Source organism: Antechinus flavipes, chromosome 1, assembly GCF_016432865.1.
Source record: "Antechinus flavipes isolate AdamAnt ecotype Samford, QLD, Australia chromosome 1, AdamAnt_v2, whole genome shotgun sequence".
NCBI lineage: Eukaryota > Metazoa > Chordata > Mammalia > Dasyuromorphia > Dasyuridae > Antechinus > Antechinus flavipes.
Window position 1 is genome coordinate 335,187,797 of NC_067398.1, and position 18,577 is coordinate 335,206,373.

Here is an 18,577-nt window from a genome sequence, read left to right on the forward strand (position 1 = left end):
TCCAGAGTAAAGGGGATTCTACAAATGAGTATTTTTTTTTTTATCCATAGGCTGTCTTTCCATTACTTGGGATTTTCTGATTCAGGTTACAGACAGAAATAATAAACCAGTGGGGGAAGTATGATAATAACACTGATAGATACAATAAACTAGGAGCAGACAAGCTCCTAATTTGTTAACTTATCATTTTTCAGATGTGGACTTAAAAGCTGTTTTAACAAAATTACTTTCTATATAAAAAAGAATATATTCAATTTAAAAACTTTCACTTTTTTTGTTTAACTACCAGGAAAAGAAAAAAAAATTCTAGAACATTAAGGATGCCTGATGAAAAACTGTCACAAGTCGCTCTTAAGTTGAAGAGAAATTTTAGCTGGAGAAATCAGGTTAATACACATAATAAAGAATACTGGCCTGAGATGAATTTTTCTCCTGCCTTCTATCAGAGAAGGCAAGTTTCCACTTGCTATAATCTCCCTCAGTTGTTAAAATGGGTTAATTACTAATTTCAGATAATATAGGAAATATATAAATGTGAGAAGCATGGAAAAAGTTTTCCCCTTAAAAGTCAGGAAACTGAATTATATATAAGGTATATGAACTTAATAATATTAAGTCAATTCATCCTTCTGAGCTTCATTTAACTCATCTGTAATATAGGAAAATTAATAATTATACTATCTAAGAGGATCTGTAAGCTATAAAATATTTGGAAAGTATAGTTTTTCAACTCACTATGCAGGAAAAAACAATCTTCTGAGAAATACTATTTGAAAACATGGAGCTCTATAACTGGATTATCAAAATAAATGTTACTTACCTTTCGTTTATCTACTGGGCCCATTTTTAGTATTAAGTTATTTTCTACAAATTGGTGCCTATTAAGAAAAGAAAATGAGAATGAGATATTTGTTGGAGAAATCAGTTGGAAATCTACAGAAATTCTTCACATTCTCCTAAATAGGTATCTATCATCCTATTATAATAGTAAAAAGATTTACATTATTCAAGCTCTGATCTTCTATAAATAGTACAAGTAAATTCCAAAATTACAATCCAAAGATACAATTTCTTGACACAAGTTCTTTATCTAAATTTTAAATAATTTAATTTTAATTTTAAGGAGAACTAACAGCACCACGGACAATAAAAGCATCACCTTGACTTAAGAACTTTTTTTTTTCATTAAAAAATGTTTTAATATAAAGATTGTTTCTAAACAAAGACAAAATGACATAAGATATTCCAGTAATGAAAAAAATGCTTTCTCAAAAGTACTATGATGCCACTTCAACAGTAATTGCTTCACATTTTCCAGTACCTTGATCTGTGCACGTCACATGTAAAGATCCATCCCTTTTCATGGTGAGAACAGCTAGTATATCATGGAGCCCATTTTCTTTTTTATCTAAATCCTGTAGTACAATCTGTGCAAATTTATTTTCATCTTTGTGTATATGTAACATGGGAACACACGCGTATGTGTATATGTGTGTGTGTGTGTGTGTGTGTGTGTGTGTGTGTGTGTATGAAAGAGAGAGAGAGAGAGACAACAAGGAGGAGGAGAAGGAGAAAGAAGAAAATGAGGAGGAGAAAGAGGAAAAGGATGAAGAGAAGGAGGAAAAGGAGGAGGAGAAGGAAGGGAAGGAAGAGAAGGAGAAGAAAGAAAAGGAGAAGGAAAAGTGGAGGAGGAAGAGGAGAAAAAGGAGGGGGAAGAGAAGAAAAGGAGGGGAGGAGGAGGAGGAAAAGAGAAAAAGAAGGAAGAAGAAGAAGAGAAGGATGAGGAGAAAGAGAAGAAGAGGAGGAGGAGGAAGAGGTAGAGAAGAAGGAAGAGTATGAAGGAGGAGAAAGAGAATGAAGAAGAGAAAGAGGAAGAAGAGGTAGAGGAGAGGAAGGGGAGAAGGAGGAGGAGGGGAGGAAAAAAGGGAGGAGAAAGAGGAAGAAGGGAGAAAAAGAAAAAAGAGGAGAAGGAGGAGGAGGAGGAGAAAGAACAGAAGGATAATGAAGAGGAGGAGAAAGAGGAGGAAGAAAATAAAGAGAGGAGGAGGAGAAAGAAAAAGAGGAGAAGGGGAAGAGGAAGAGGAGGAGGAATAAAGTAGAAGGAGGAGAAGGAAAAGAAGGAGGAGCAGAAGGAGAATGAGGGGAGAAGGAGGAGGAAGATGAGGAGAAAGAAGGAAGAGGAGGAAGAAGAGGAGGAGGAGGAAGAGAAGAAAGAAGAGGAAAAAAAGAAGGAGAAAGAGGAGGAAGATGAAAGGGGAGGAAATTATTTCAAGCTACAGATTAATTTGAACACTTTATAAGATCCATTGGTGTAACTGTTATTTGATACTAGCCCCACTCAATTCTGTCTGTGAACCTAGACGGATACCCCATAGAACATTAAATGCAAGCCACAAACCCACCAAAAAAAAAAAAAAAAAAAAAAAAAAAAAACTTTTCCTTCATTAAACTACTGGGAAAAATATCTCTATATTAATTCTTCATAACCCTACAACAAAACCTGTATCATGATCAGAGATTTCAACTCTATGAGTCTTATCTATAAAATAAAGGGGTTAAACAAGATGACATTTCCAGCTCTATAATTATGGCCCAACAATTTTTAAAATTCTACTCAACAACAGAAGTATCACAGATTTCACAAAAGGAAATATCAACCTTGACTTACTTTTAAACCCTGAATTTGGGACTGTCTGAAATCAAAATCACAGTATGAGATCACAAAGATGTAAAAAATGGGTAGAACATAGTTTAAAAGTTGGTTAGAACATAGTTGGTAATCAATAAACTAAGTATAATCTACTTAACATTTCAAATTGTGTAGGAAAAAATCTCACATTCATTTTAGGGCAAGTATATGAGTTTCAAATCTGATATTTAATTTAATTAATTTTCCAAATCATTTAATCATCCTATTCAATAGACTTTATGCAATATGATGTTATACTTATTATACTATTCAACCCTGGGGAGACAATAATAAAAGCAAGACAGTCTCTAACTTCAAACGGCTTATTACATTCTATTTACTGTGGGGAATAAAGTAGCCACAGAAGTAAATACAAAATGTATACAAAGTAAATAAAAATTAAATTAATAAATGGAGTACTAGCATTGGAAAAGAGGCTCAGTTAAGACTCATGAGGAAAAGGAGATGAGGTAATGATAATGGGAATCAGAGAAAAGGTAGAAATAATCAACATCTATTCTGGTCTTGTCTTTGCACCATGAGAAATGATCTCTAAACTAACAAAGAAAATAATAAGTTACCAGGGACACAAAATAAGTGAGGAAAGAGTTAATTGTTTGGTGTTTTGCATTTTTTTTTTTTTTGGTGGGGAGTGGTGGAATTTAAGGATCTGGATATCCACAGTGAGTTCAAATTACCAGACAAAAAGACACTGAAACCATTTGTGAATCTGACGTCCTCCCTTTCTAAAAACTCAGAATCTTGTGTTATCTTCAGTCATGGTCCAAAGAACTCAATCCAGCTCTCCAATATTATCTTAACCAATTGTTCATTTTCAATACCTTCCATTCTCTTTTTGAAGTTTTACTTGAAATCTAAAGTAGAAATGAAATTACCACCTGTATGTGGTACACTAGGGTGTGCTATCCCAACCAAGTCTTTATATCACTAAATATTGATTCTGGATTTTTTCTGTTGATATTTATTCCCAAGCACATCAACGGAAATGGATAGTCATCAATATATGTGACAAATAGCAAGAAGCTCTATTTTATTACAAAAGAAGAAGAAGGTCATTTTTCAAACTAAAGATCTGAGACTATCCAAAACTTAATGAAGTGAGCAAAATCAAGAGAACAATTTATATAACAGCTTATAAAGTCATAATTTTTGAAAAACTTAAAAATTATGATTAATAAAATGAGAACTAATAATAAGTATGTTACCCACCCTCCCAACAGAGAGGTGATGAATTAAGAAACAGAATGAGGCATACTTTTTTTGACATAGCCATTGTAGGAATCTGTTTTGCTTAAAAATGTAGATTTGTTATAAAGGTTTTCTTTTTCTTCTTTCCCTCCTTATTATATTCCTTTTCCCTCCCACTCACAGAAGGCGTGTCTGGGAAAGAGAAAATAAATGCTTGTTGAGGGCTGTGTGTTTGTGCTCGGTGCTGGGCACATTTATTTGCTTGTTTATTTATAATCTTGGTAACTGTCCTTTTTGGAATGTGTAACCCAGAATTGTATATAAGCTTCTTGATGTAGTTTAAGATTAGTACAGTGGGACAATGCTATTCTTTCCTTTTTTTCTGTAAAATAATGATACATTTACTTTTTTGTCAGTCATATTATTTTCCTCATACTGAGTTTCCAGTTGACTAAAAAGATTCAAAAAAAATTGCAATCAAACTATACCCCATAATTACATATACTTATGGATGTTTTTTGGTTTTGTCTATTAAATGGAATTTAAATTTGGCCCAATGTTCTAAGCTGTCAAGATATCCCTAGATCTTAACTCATTTCAAATTTTATATGTATATCATTTTTGGCTTTTATCCAAGCCACTGATAAAAAGCTAATCAGGAAAGGGTCACGCACTAATGTTCAGGCACTATACTAAAGAAATCTTTCTAATCATTAAAACTATTCTTTGGTTTTAGCCATTCAAATAGTTCCAAATTACCTATTATTAACAAGCAGACTGTAAATCTGTGGGGCAAAATTAGATCCAATACCTGTACAACCTGCAAGGTACCAATCTTAATTCATAAGTCAAACCAAAACAAGCCCACCAGTCCAGATGTCATACACGAACCGTAATGTGCTAATGAATGATTCTTACCTACATCTTTCTTATTTTTATGTAAAATTATATACAAGTAGAATTAGTCAAATATTTTGCAAAATTCAAGTAAACTGAATTTAGATGATTCCTTCTGATATGTTAGCTAATATTATAATATTTTTAAAAAGAATAAACCCCTGCCTTAAGGGACAAAAAGGACTGGAGCTGCAGGACAAGTAGGAAAGAATACTGTATAAACTGTTAAAATACATTATATTTTGTTTAATTCTTTTTCTTTGTCACGAGGAGTAAAGCATTGAAATAACTGCAAAGTAAAGACCAAAAGAACCAATTAAAATCCTTGAGTTATTTTGGCATAACCTCTTCTTGACTAATCCATGCCAATTTTTTTCCCCTGCCAATTACTACTTACATAACTTTGTATTAAGTCACTTAACTTCTTTGGAGAAGCAATTTCCTCATCTTTCATTTAAGAGCAGCAGAACAAACCAATAAGGTCCCTTCCAACTCATCAATAATCCAATGACTATTGTTTCTTTTTTTTAGATATTATCTATCCTTTTCATAGATTAGATATCCTATAGAACAAAATCTGTTCTAGAATTTTACCAGACATCCAGGTCATGCTCACTTGTCAGCATAATTAAACAATTCAAACTCTTTATTCCTTTTCAAAAATTGAGACACTAATTTGTTGTTCTCATATACTTCAATGTATCTTCTGTTCTCCATGACCTTTCCAAGCTCATGGGGCTCAGTAAAATCATTAGTTCTTCCATTATCCAAAGTCTGTCACTAAGCAAAGTCTCATGTTCTAACTCAGAAAAGAAAGAAGGGGAGTCCAAGATTATTTTTGGTAAATATTCAATTAGTAGGCATGATATGGATATTAAGTTCTATCATGATATACATAGGCAGAGAACCATTATCTCCTTAAGTATATTAGATTTCAATTTGCAATTAACCAGTTATGTTCTGTCCTTTCAAATACCATTCTAATTGGCAGAGAAAAGAGAAGAAAAGAAATTAGAAGCTCTACCTTCAGTCATCAATTATCATATTCCTAACCAAACCATGGTATTTTTTTTGGTTCCTCTTTCTTATTATGTCTTTAAAATTTTTTTCTTTTTGTTGTTTGAAGCTTTCTAAAACAATATCAACTTATCCTGAGCTTTAGCACACAAAACACTATTCTTACAATTGTATTCTATGCTATTTTATATTCATTTCTCATTATATGCTTTTACTTCCAGCCATTTCTGCTTCATCAGAATTGTTTCTTTTTGTGCCTTTAAATTTCACTCTTGAGAATTTCTCATCTGTCCTAGATTATATTCTTGTATACAATTTTTAGTTGATGGAATCCTACCTTTTCTTTTTGGCACATTTTCTTGGGGGATGCAAACTTTTTATTTGTTTTAAACTTAAATATAAAATGAGAAAAGAAAAAAAATTTCCAAGTGCAGAGCACAATGAGAGGATTATAAATTTCCATTTCCATAAAACCCATGTAATAAATATATGTATTTATTTTTTTCTTCCTCCTCCGTGGCCAGAGAAAGCTAAACTTAAGAATGAATACACACACACACACACACACACACACACACACACACACACACAGTTATAACATATATACACACACACATATATATGTATGTAAAACAATATTATACATATTTCAATTTGTCCTTTCTTTTTCTAGAAGTGGATACCATCTTCCTTCACAAGTTCAAGTCTTTCCATGTTTTTCTAAATCAACGAGATAATTATTTTGTCTACCACAGCAGTATTACGATACTATCACATCCTATCTAAGAGACTGTTTATGGAAGACTTTTCCCCAATTTTCTATTTTCCTTCTATTCTTGGCTACTTTGGTTTAATTGTACAAGAAGGTTTTTTTTAATTTTAATGTTGAATTTTTCCAAATACATGAAAAAATAGTTTTCAACATTCACCTTTGCAGAAGCTTGTGTTCCAAATTTTTCTCCCTCCCTTATCCTCTATTTTCTCCCCTAGATAGCAATTATCTAATATAGGTTATATATGTATAATTCTTCTAAACCTACTTCTGTATTTGTCATGCTGAGCAAGAAAAATCAGACCAAAAGAAGGGGGAAAAAGAACTCAAGAAAGAGAGAGAGAAAAAAATAGCTTTGCTATAAGGGTGGTATAGGGGATGATGCAGATGGCTCTTTCCATTACAAGTCTATTGGAATTGCATTGTACAAGAAATTTTTAATTAAAAATAATCAAAATATCCATTTTATACTTCAATAATGTTCTCATCTTATATAGTTTTTAAAGTTTGGTACTGCTGAAACTCCTTCCTTTACAACTTTTCTCCTTAGTTTCTTTGAAATTCTTGACTTTTGTTCTTCCAAATGAACTGTTAATGTTTTTCTAACTCAGTAAAAAAAAATTTTAATAATTTAATTGAGATTATTTAGGTAAAATTGTCATTTTTTATTATATTGGCTTTATCTATCCATGAACAATAATTATTACTCCATTTACTTAATTCTGACTTTACTTATATTAAAAATATTTTATCTTTATGTTCATGTGGTTCCTGTGTCTGTTTTGGTAGGTATAATCTCAGGTATTTTATACTGTTTACTCATTTCAAATGGTCTAAAACATTAAATAATATTGTTGATACATAGTATATATACTTTCCCTATTTTTTCTTTTAATTAAATCTATTTAACTTTAAAAGCATCTGATATCATGAATACTATCCCTGCTTTTTATTATACATAATAAACTTTGCTCCAGCCTTTTATTTCATCTCTGTGTATATTATCCCCCATTCTTATTGCGTTTCCTGAAAGCAACATATTGTTGAATTCAGATTTTTAATCTATTCTGAGATCCCTTTTCATTTTACAGGGAAATTCATCCCATTCACTAATTTATAATTTCCTGTCTATTTCCTTTCTTCCTATTTTTCCTCATTATTCTTACCCTATTTACTCTAATCCTCCTCACTCTCCTAATTTACTTATACCCATTACCTTACTCTTCTATTCCTTATTCTACCCACTACTCTCCTTTATGCTTTCCTTTATGCTCTCCTTACATTCTACCTTAATCTATCTTTTTATGAGTTTTTTTTTTAACCTTTTCCCTTCCCTTCTCCTAATTCTAAATCTCTATACCCTTCTAAAAGTACCACCTTTATCCTCTTAATTTTTTTTCTAAATTTAGAAGACTTTTACACTGTTCCCGGTATACACTATTCTCTCTTTAACCCATTTCCTATTACAGTAAGGTTCCAGTACTCACCACACTTCCTCACTTACTATTTCTGTACCAATTCTTCCTTTCAGGCCTCATTTTTATGAGATAATTATTCCTTTTTATTTCTCCCTACAATTTTATTTTTTTAATGACCCCCATCAAACAGCTCTGCCCAAGATTTTCTTTCAAACAATCCAAATAATAATGACAGGCATAAGAGTACTAATAACATTTTCACATATAAGTACAAAAAGTCTGACCTTATTAAGTTGCTTATAATTGGTCTTATATTTCTACTGGATTTAATATGTCAAATTTTCCATTAAATTCTATTTTTTTTGTGTGTGGGGGGGTATTTTTTGTTTTGTTTTGTTTTAAATCACAAATATGTAAAAAGGTCTTTCAGTTCATTAAATATGCTTTTTTTAAAAAATCATTCAGAATTATAATTAACTTTGCTGGGTAAGATGCCATTGGTCATAACCTCGGCTCCTTTGCTCTACTAAATATAATATTCCAAAACCCATGGTCCTTCAGTATGGTAACTGCTTGGTCTTCTGTAATCCTTACTGTAGCTCCATGATATTTAAAATGAAGTTTATTTGGCTTTTTCCCTTATTGCTTGAAATATTTTCTCCTTAACCTGGAAGCTCTGAAAGTTGTTTATGATATTCCTGTAAGTTTTCCTCCTGGGATTTCTTTCAGTGTGATGATCAGTAGATTTTTTTTTTTCCTATTTCTGCTTTGCCTTTTTGTTCTAGAACTACTAATTCTCCTTGATCATTTCTCATAATACTGTGTCAAAATTCTTTTTTCTGGATCATAGCTTTCAGGTAGTACAATTATATTCTCTCTCTTCAATCGGTTCTCCAGATAAGTTGGTTTTTTCTTCTACTTTTTCATTCTTTTGATCAGTTCTCACAACTTGACCCCAAAAAGCAAAATTAGAACCACAAGGTAGAAATTTTTGTATTATTTCTTGGTGTCTGGCTGGCTCTCTCTTTCTTCTAAATGCCCTGCAATATGGCTTCTGATTTCTTATTCTTCAACAGAAACTTCTCTCTCCAAGATACCAATGATCGTCTTCATTGTCAAATCTTTACATTCCTCATCTTATTTGATCACTCTCTTCTCCTAGATATTACTTAATACTCTAGGTTTTATGTTACTACTCTTGATTCTCTGACTATGTATCTAACCAATCCTCCTCAGACTCCCTAGCTAGAACTTCGTCCATATCAAGATCAGTAACTGTACATGTTCCCCAAAGAAGGCTCTGTTCTAAGTCCCCTTTTCTCTATCCTGATTGCCTCGAAGTGAATAATAACAATTGTTGCTGGGTCTTGGCTGAAGGTCTTCCCTTCCCAAATTGATTCCTTTAAAAAAAAAAAACTAGGTAAAAAATGCCATTCTTTGCCTCATTTCTTTCTTATTTAGCCTTATTCATTGAATGAATGGATGCCTGTCTTAGTCAAACTGAGACCTGCTAAAGACCTTAGCCTAAAAACACTAAGGTCTCCCAGTGTGCATCCAGGGCCATTTACAACTGTTCTGATCTATATCTGGTCCCCAGACCCAGATAGTTTCAGAGGACAAAGTGAAGTTGGTGACTTTGCAAAAAAGCCCTCTTTCACTCAAATCCAATTCACTTGCATGTCATGGCCAATACTTCCTTGATGTCATGGAATTTGTCAAGAATGAAGAATAAACACAAAATAACAATAACAATAATTACCACCTAAGTTCCAGTCTCATCACCAATTACTTAGTTGAATATTTTGAACTGAATATCTCAAAGACATCTCAAACTCCACATAACACAACGAAGCTCATAACTCTTCCCACAAAACCAATGCCTCTTCCAAAGTATTTTAACTGTCAGATCATGTGAAAAGAGACCTATATATTTTCTCCAATCAGAAAAAGGGTGAGGAGAAAAGGAGGGAAGAAGAAAGAAATGAGGAGCAGGGAGAAAGGGGACAAGGAGAGAAAAGAAGGGAGATTATTATGTTACCGGTAGAACAATGTACATAGCTCATTCCACAGGACAAGAAAGTAAGGAGCTCAGAATTTAATGGATAATGCTAATCCCTGGCTTCTCACTCACTACCAGACTCTTTACCCCAATAGGGGACAAAAACAGACAATAGACTTGTGCTCTATGATCTATTCAGGGATTTCCATATCTATTGTAGACCTTCTACTAGTGCCAACCTCCTGGATTTCCTTATGTTCAAAGGAGCCCCTAGATTAGAAAACCCTGAAACTGCAGAAACTGACTAGAACACATTTTCCCCCCATTCTGTAAAAAACATCTGATTCAACCCAGTTAGAGAATTAAAAGAACTAAAAGAATTGGGATAGAAAACCAAGCATGACATACTAGACCTACAAGAACAGAAAATTAAATCTATCTAAGGCTAATCATATCCCCAAAAGCTACTTGGGACAAATTGAGGCTGGAATTCCCTAAATGGAAAGAGGCTGAGACAATACTATAGTCCAGTTATGTGGTATACATATCTTCAGGATCCAGGAAGTGAGTCAGGAAAAGTCTAAGGAAAAAATGTTAAAACCACAAAAGATTTTAAGAGGCACATAATTTAATCAAAAACTTATGAATACAAAAATAAAAGTCAATAGAATATACTAAAACTAGAAGCAAAAATGAGTATTACATCAACTACAAGTCATTTCTCAATTGATAAATGGAGATGACAATCAATTTTCAGATTATGAAACTAAAGCCATCTATAATTATTTGGGGTAAAAAAAGCTCTAAATCACTAATGATTAGAGAAGTGTAATTTAAAGCAACTCTAAAGTACCATCCTCACTTATCAAACTGCCTAATAAGACAGAAAAGTAAAGTGATAAATGTTGGAGAGATTCTGAGAAAATTGGAACACTAACGTATGGTGGAGTTGTGAAATGATCCCACAATTCTGGAGAGTAATTTAGAACTATGTATAAAGGTCTATAAAACTGTGTGTACCTTTTAATCCAGCAATACCATTACTAGTACTATAATCCCAAAGGATCATAAAAAAGAAAAGGAACCTACATATACAAAAATATTTGTGGCAGCTTTTTTTCTAATATCAAGGAATTGGAAATTAGGGGAGACCCAACAAATGGGGGATGGCTCAACTAGCTGTGGGATATGAATGTAATGGGAATACTATTTTTCTATAAGAAATGATGAGGAGGGTGAAGTCAAGATGGCAGTGTAAAGGCAGGGAATCACCCAAGCACTTCCTCAAATACTCAAATAACAAAAAACAAATACTTTTAAATAACAATTCTAAACAAATCTTAGTGCATCAGAATCCACAAAAAAAAGATGAAGTTAAACAATTTTCCAGTCCAGGACAACTTGGAAGATTAGTGGGAGAAACTTGTCATACCTTGGTAAAAGTAGAAACAAGTCTGTGACCCCGAGCAAACCTTAGAAGTCACTGAATTGGCAGCAACATCAGCAATGGTCTCCAGAATTCTCAGTCCACAGATTTGGTAAGGGGATTGGTAACTGGTCAGAAGGAGATTATAGGGATCTCTTTGCTAGCACTGCAACAGGACTCTGTTGCTTTGCCCATAAGTGGATCTGAGTAGTACTCCTGCCAGTAGAAGAGGAGCACTAACAGCCAAAGCTGGCAGCCACAGTGGAACAGAAACCCTCTTCACAGTCCCAGAAAAAGAAGAACATTTGTAGTCACTCACAGACCAGAGCACAAGCCAGGAGAGTAATGAACCTACATCTCCTTAGATCATACTACTTTGGAAGAAGTGGAAGTATCTCTGTGAATAGCTACATAAAACCCCTAAAAAAGTACAAAAAGCCAATGAGGAATGCCTTAAAAAAGCACAAATGATCGAATGGGGGGAAAAATCCATTGAATTGGACAAATGGAAAAGCTCACTGAAGAAAATAATTCCTTAAAAATTAGAACTGAACAAATGGAAGCTAATGACCTTAGGAAAAAATCAAGAAACTATCAAACAAAACCGAAAGAATGAAAAAATAGAAGACAATATGAAATATTTCATTTAAAAAGCAACTGATCTGGAAAACAGATCCATAAGAGATAATTTTAAAATTATTGGACTACCTGAAAGTCATGATCAAAAAAAGAGCCAATGTATCATCTTCCAAGAAACTGTCAAAGCAAACTTTTGGGACTCAAAATCATGGAAAAATGAATGCTGAAAACTATATTTACATATAATTGGGGGGGGGAGTAAATACCATTAAGTACCAAAAAATCATCTAGGAGACTAAAATAAATATTACAAGACAAAGGAAACGAAAGCAATGTCTAATGAAACAGAATCCTGTGAGACCATGAAACAAGAGAAATTTCTAAGAAGGTTCAAGAGAGAAACAAACAAACAAAAAAAAAAAAAAAACAAGTTAGAAAAGAAGAAAATAATAATTTATAGCCTGCACAGCAGAAATGATTAGCAGAACAGAAAAATATTGCAAGAATTCCCAGACCATTATTTCTGCTTTCAGTATCCATCATCCTTACTTCCAGCCCAGCTTTCACCAGCCATCACTCAGGAAAGCAACTCCTGTGGAGAAGCCAGCCAACTGCCATCCACAGAGCAGTCAAATCAACTTAGCTAACTTAGCATACTGAGAAAGAAACAGGAGTCAGGAACATCACCATCTTGACTACCATCCTTCAGACCCTGAAAGAAGTAGCCCAGGACTCAGAACCTAGGAATCATCCTTGTTTCCAGCTTAGTGGCCTTCCCTCAGCCATCAACCTGGGAAATAGCCCTTATGGTAATTGTCAAGAGTAGAATTTAACAAGTGTAAATTGAGGCAATTCTCCAAACAATATAAGTTTATTAAAAGGATGACAAATCTACTAATAAAGAGGTCCCTGGCTTGTCTCCATTTATGACAAAAGTCCCAGAATGAAGACCAACAGGGTTTTTAAAACTTAGATGTGCCTTCCTTCTGAATGTCTGACAATAGAAAGTTTGGAATACCCCGATAGAGGCAAGGCAATCCTAATTAGTGAACATTTTATTGAGGTGGGCTCCTTCCTTTTTTCACTCCCATTTCTCTCTCTGTCCACATAGGATATTGTACCATTACCTACAGCTGCTCTGCCCAAAGGAATGCAAATTTTAATTGCTGAAATTTCACTAAGAGTATTGAGGTTTATGGGCTAGATTTCTTTCTAAAGGACCATGCCTTAAACCCAAATCATTCTGGCTCTCACTGATTGGCCAAAAATAGAATTTAACCCAAATCTCATTTGATCACTGTTTGGGACCCTGATGACTCAGTGAATGTAAATCGCAATTGTTTCTGTTTTGGTCAAAAACTCTCCCAGACTCATTTTTTTTTAATTAAGTAAAAGATAAAAGAGGTCATTCTTTGTCACATTTCTTACCTAGCCTTAATTCCTGAATGGGTGTTGCTTCAATTAACTGAGACTTGGGACAGAACTTAACTTAAAAAGAATAAGGTCTCCTACTGCATCTAGGGTCCTCTTTAGCCATCCTGATCTTTTCACAGGACCCAGATGGCTCTTGAGGAGTGAATAAGGCTGGAGACTTTGCATAGCCCTCACTCACTTAAATCCAATTCATTTGCAAGTCATGGCATCACTTTCCTGAAGTCACAGTCCGCTTTGAGAACAAAGAACAAACAGATCTTGGGGAGAAGAGAGAGAGGAGAGAGGGGAACAGGAAGTAATCATCAGATAAAAGATCAGTCTGCAGCTAGTTAGCCCAGTGGATAGAGCACTAAGGTTGAAATAAGGGAGACTTCAAATTTCTGAGTTCAAATCTGGTTTCAGATACTAGGTGCAAAACCTCTAGCAAATCACTTAACCCTGTTTGCCTCAGCTCCCTTATCTATAAAATGAGCCAGAGAAGGAAACTGCAAACCACTCAAGTATTTCTGTCAAAAAACAAACAAACAAAAAACAATGGAATCAAAGATTCATACACAACTGAAAAGGGAAAGTCAGCTGGGTCTTCAAAGGCGGTTGATTATGCCCCTCGTGGACACTTAAGAAAACCTAGCTGTCAGAAACAATATTACCGAGAATAACAAAAACCTGATTCAGATCAGGATCTCCAAACCTGGTCTCCCAAGCTCTAGACCAAATCACACCACCCCCACCCCACCCCCTTCTCTAGCTCATTATACAGATAAAGAAACTGAGATTAACAAAGTTAAGTAACTTATCCAGGGTCTACACAGCTAGTAAATTTCTGAGGCCAATTTTGAACTCACAAAGATGAGTTTTCCTGACTCTTATCCACTATACAACTCACATAACTGGGTCTTTTTGGGATACAATGATCTAAAAAACACTTGCATTTCCCTAAACAATGAACAGAAAAAGATTAAACTTTAAATAAAGAATTTCTATTCTTCAGGTTGCATTTTTTTAAAGAGGAGGAAATTTAATAAGTTAGTTCAAGCTTGTCCTCTTTGCCTTTGTTTCCTTTTGAGCCTCCTTCTGTTCTCTTCTGTGCATTTTTCAATGTAAAAGCTATATTATTTTCCTTCATTTTTTCTTATTTGTATCACTGATGGCCTTTTTCTCCTTCCCAAATCCATCCCCAATTTTTTAAAAGTTGCAAAAAAAAAAAAAAACAATAAAACAATATTAATGCAAATATTATGTTAACTTTGTTATATGATGACCAATAAATGTTGTACTGATCCTATTTTTTTTAACCAATACCAGATAGTTTTACTGATTACTTCATTTCAGTCTAGTTGGAAATCTGATAAAAACAAAATGAAAACGAAGGGGAATTAGCATTATCCTCACCACCCCCCTTGAGGTCCAACTTTTTCCCTCTAGATAAATTTCATTATTATTTTTTCCAGCTCTTTAGAAAGCACTATTTTAGTATTATGGTTAAAATATCCCTGAGTGAGCACAATTTGGGAGCTTTGTCATTTTTGCTACTTTGGCATAACTGAACGTGATATCTTGCCAATTATTTATAAATATATTTTGCAATGTAGTTTCTTGTATGTGGACTCTCAAATATCCTATAAACTGCATGGCTAATTTGACTTTAATTCCTCTACTTAATCCTGCTGGGGTTTACTAGTAAAGTACAGGAAAGCATATCATTTATGTTGATTTTTATATCCTGTAACTTTGCTAATATTATACACCATTATCTTATGTGCAAAAAAGTGATAACTGTTACTTATTGCCCATGTTTATTCCTTCAATTCTCGTCCTTTTTTATCACGATAGTTACCATTTTTGCTTTATTTCTAAAGACATCTGACATTATCTCCCATTGGTTTTCTTTATTTACCATATTAAGAAAAAGCTTCATTATTCTTATGCATTTTAGAACTTTTAATACTAAATGCTTTAACATTAATTATTGTATTTTATCAAGAGCTTTTAATACATGTTTTTGATATAATGATGTGAAATTTATTGTAAGAGTTATCAATATGATTTCTTATGTTAATAGTTTTCTAATATTAAACCAACCTTATATTCCTGGTTAAAAACATCCAACATGGTCATAGTGTATAACTTTTTAATATGTTGTTTAATATGTCTAAAATCTTAATATTTTTGCATTAGTGTTAACTAGAGACAGTTTAGTGTCTCTAGTTAATACAGCCAGTTTACTTTCTCTGCATTATCTCTCCCTGGTTTAGAGTACAGCTGAGTTCCCATCCACAATTTCTCTAAACAGATCTATAAAATGAACCGTACCAAATTCTGATGTAGGAATCCCTAAAAAGTCACAAAAGTCTTTGTCCAGCCTAGATTGGCACAGGGAGACAAATAGAGAGATCTGGAGACAGGTCTGAAGCAAGAGCACAAGGCACACAGAATACTCTAGTTCCCTGGGTAAGATTATAAACCAACCCCACCCCACCCCCACCAAAAAAAAAAAAAAAAGCTGTTCTACACCCTTACTGAGATACTACTAGACCCAAACCGAGGCACTGTGAGAGGACAGGTGTCAACTAGCAGCTTTTGTCATACACTACTCAGTCCCAAGTTGCAAATTCAGAATGGAGTGAGAAGGGGACTTGCACACAGCTTAGGAAAACTTAGGCAGTGTATCAAAAAAGGCATAAGTTCAAAAACCAGCAGCAGTGATATGGCTCAGACCTCAGACACAAAGCAGGATCTCCTTGAGCATCTTAGTCCAAAGGAAATATAAAGCATTTATTTTACAGCAAAAAAAAAAGTGAACTGGAAAAGAGATAACAGAAAAAAAATTTTTTTAAATCACTTATTTGAATGCCATGATCAACAAAGAAAGAAAAAGAGGGAAGAAGGGAGAGAGGATGAGAGGAAAGAAGGGAAGAGGGAGGGAGGCAAGAAGGGAGACTAAGCATTGTATTTCAAGAAATCTTAAAAGAAACTGCCAAGATTTCTTAAAGCCAGCAAACAAAATAGAAATAGAAAGAATCCATTAAGTACCTCCTGAAAGTAATTCCAAAATCAAAACTCTAAGGAATATCAGTCAAAATCCAATGCTTCCAGGTGAAAATAAAAATGCAGCAAGCAGTCAAAAAGAAAGAATTTAAATACCAAGGAGTCAGTCAGGATAACACGCAATTTAGTGGTAGCACTATAAAGCTGGGAACTTGATATATAATATTCCATAGAGGTTTACAATCAGGAATAACTTACCTAGCAAACTAAGCATGATCTTATGGGAGGGAAGGGATTTTTAATAAAATAGAGTATTTCCAAACACTACTGATGAAAAAACCAGAGTCACAGAGAAACACTAATGTTCAAACACAGATATGAAAAGAAGCATAAAAAGGTAAACATGAATGAATGATAAAAAAGCTAAACAAGAATAAATTATTTAAAGAGCAGCTAGGTGGCATAGTGGATAGAGCACCAGCCCTGAAATCAGGAGGACCTGAGTTCAAATTTGACCTCAGATATTTAATGTTTCCTAGCTGTGTGAACCTGGGCAAGTCATCTATCCAAATTTCCTTAGCAAAGGGGAAGAAAAAAAAAAAAAAAAAAAGGAATACATTGTTTATATGCAGATTATATGTCCTCTTTTGAACCTCTAGATGAATCTTTAGATGAATAGAGAATCCAATTAGACAAGACCAGAGAATGATTCTATTATGTCTCAAACATCTTTTTTTTTGAAGTATGGAAAGAGAAGGGAAGAAGAACATACTGAGGAGGAGACAAATGTTTTGTTGAAAGGCAAATTTTGGCTGAACGAAACAAATAAGAAACATTTTTAAAGAATATATTTATATCATTAAAAGTATTTGTTAGGGTGCTTTCTATTTTAGCCAGCAATTTATGTAATATTGGAATTCATTGTTCTTTGAATGTTTACTTTATAGAATTCACTTGTAAAATTCATTTGGCACTGAAGTGTTTTAATTTAGGAATTGATTTATGGCTTGTTCAATTTCTTTTTCTAAGATTGGGTAAGTTTTCCATTTCTTTCTCTCTTAATCTGAGTATTTTATATTTCTGTAACTATTCATCCATTTAAATTATAATTTGTACTTGTATATTATTAGGTAAACTATTGATCATTTCTCTTATTTTCTCTTCAGTTAGAGTGAATTATTTTAAATTTTTTGACACTAACAACTTATATATTATATCTCCCCCCCAAAAAAAAATTTCCTACTCATTTCTTTAATTTTTGCTAATGCTCTCTTTAATTTTAAGAAGTAGAACATTTTAGTGTTTGGATGTGGGATTTTGATTTTGCTTCCTTTTTTTGTTTTGTTTTGTTTTCCTAATGGAAGGCATGGGAGTTGACTATCTAACATGATTTTTTTCTCCCTCTTTTGTTGATGAAAGAATTTAGACATATATACTTTCCTCCAAGGACTTGTTTGGCTGAACCCCAAAAATTCTGATAGTCACTCTTCAATATTTTTAAATGAAATTATCTATTGTTTCTATATAATTTGTTCTTTAGGTCATAGAACTATGCTATTGAGTCTCCATTTAAGTTTCAATTCTCTCTTCCTTAATTGAATATAATTTTATTGTGTAATGGTTAGTAAATGATGTGTTTAATATTTGTGCTTTTATAAATTTGTTTTATGAGGTTTTCTGAACTAATACATGATTGATATTTGTAAAGGTACTATACACAGCTGAGAAATATTTCTATTCCTTTCAATTCCCATTCAGTAATCAGAGATCTAGTCTAATTTTTCTAAAATTTTATTTAGATTCTCATTTTTTTTCTTGTTTATCCTTTCATTAGATTTGTCTTAGTCTGAAAATGATACACTGAAGGGCCCTAACTGCTACAATTTTGCCATTTTCCCCTAGAATTTAATTAATTTTCTTTTTAAGTAGACATGCAATGGCTTTCAGAACATATACTAAGTACTGATATTATTTTAGTAAGCATCAAATAACTTTCTTATTTTACTCTTTTAAATCAAACTTTTTTTAATCCCCTCTTATTTTTATCATTACCCTACTCAAGATCATGTTTTCTACTATTTTTGATGGTTTCACCTGAGGCAAAATCAATTCTGCTCCATCTCCTCATGTTAATGTTGTATGTGTTTCT

General features: G+C 33.3%; 1 protein-coding gene across 6 annotated transcripts in view; it reads right to left on the minus strand.

Moving 5' to 3' along the window:
* PDPK1 (3-phosphoinositide dependent protein kinase 1) overlaps window positions 1–18,577 on the minus strand; it is a 135,181-nt gene that overhangs the window by 8,033 nt on the left and 108,571 nt on the right. For all 6 annotated transcript variants that reach the window (XM_051968549.1, XM_051968554.1, XM_051968582.1 and 3 more), the window contains one exon: window positions 821–878. In XM_051968549.1, the coding sequence (XP_051824509.1) occupies window positions 821–878 (58 nt within the window). The remainder of the gene's footprint in view (window positions 1–820; window positions 879–18,577) is intronic.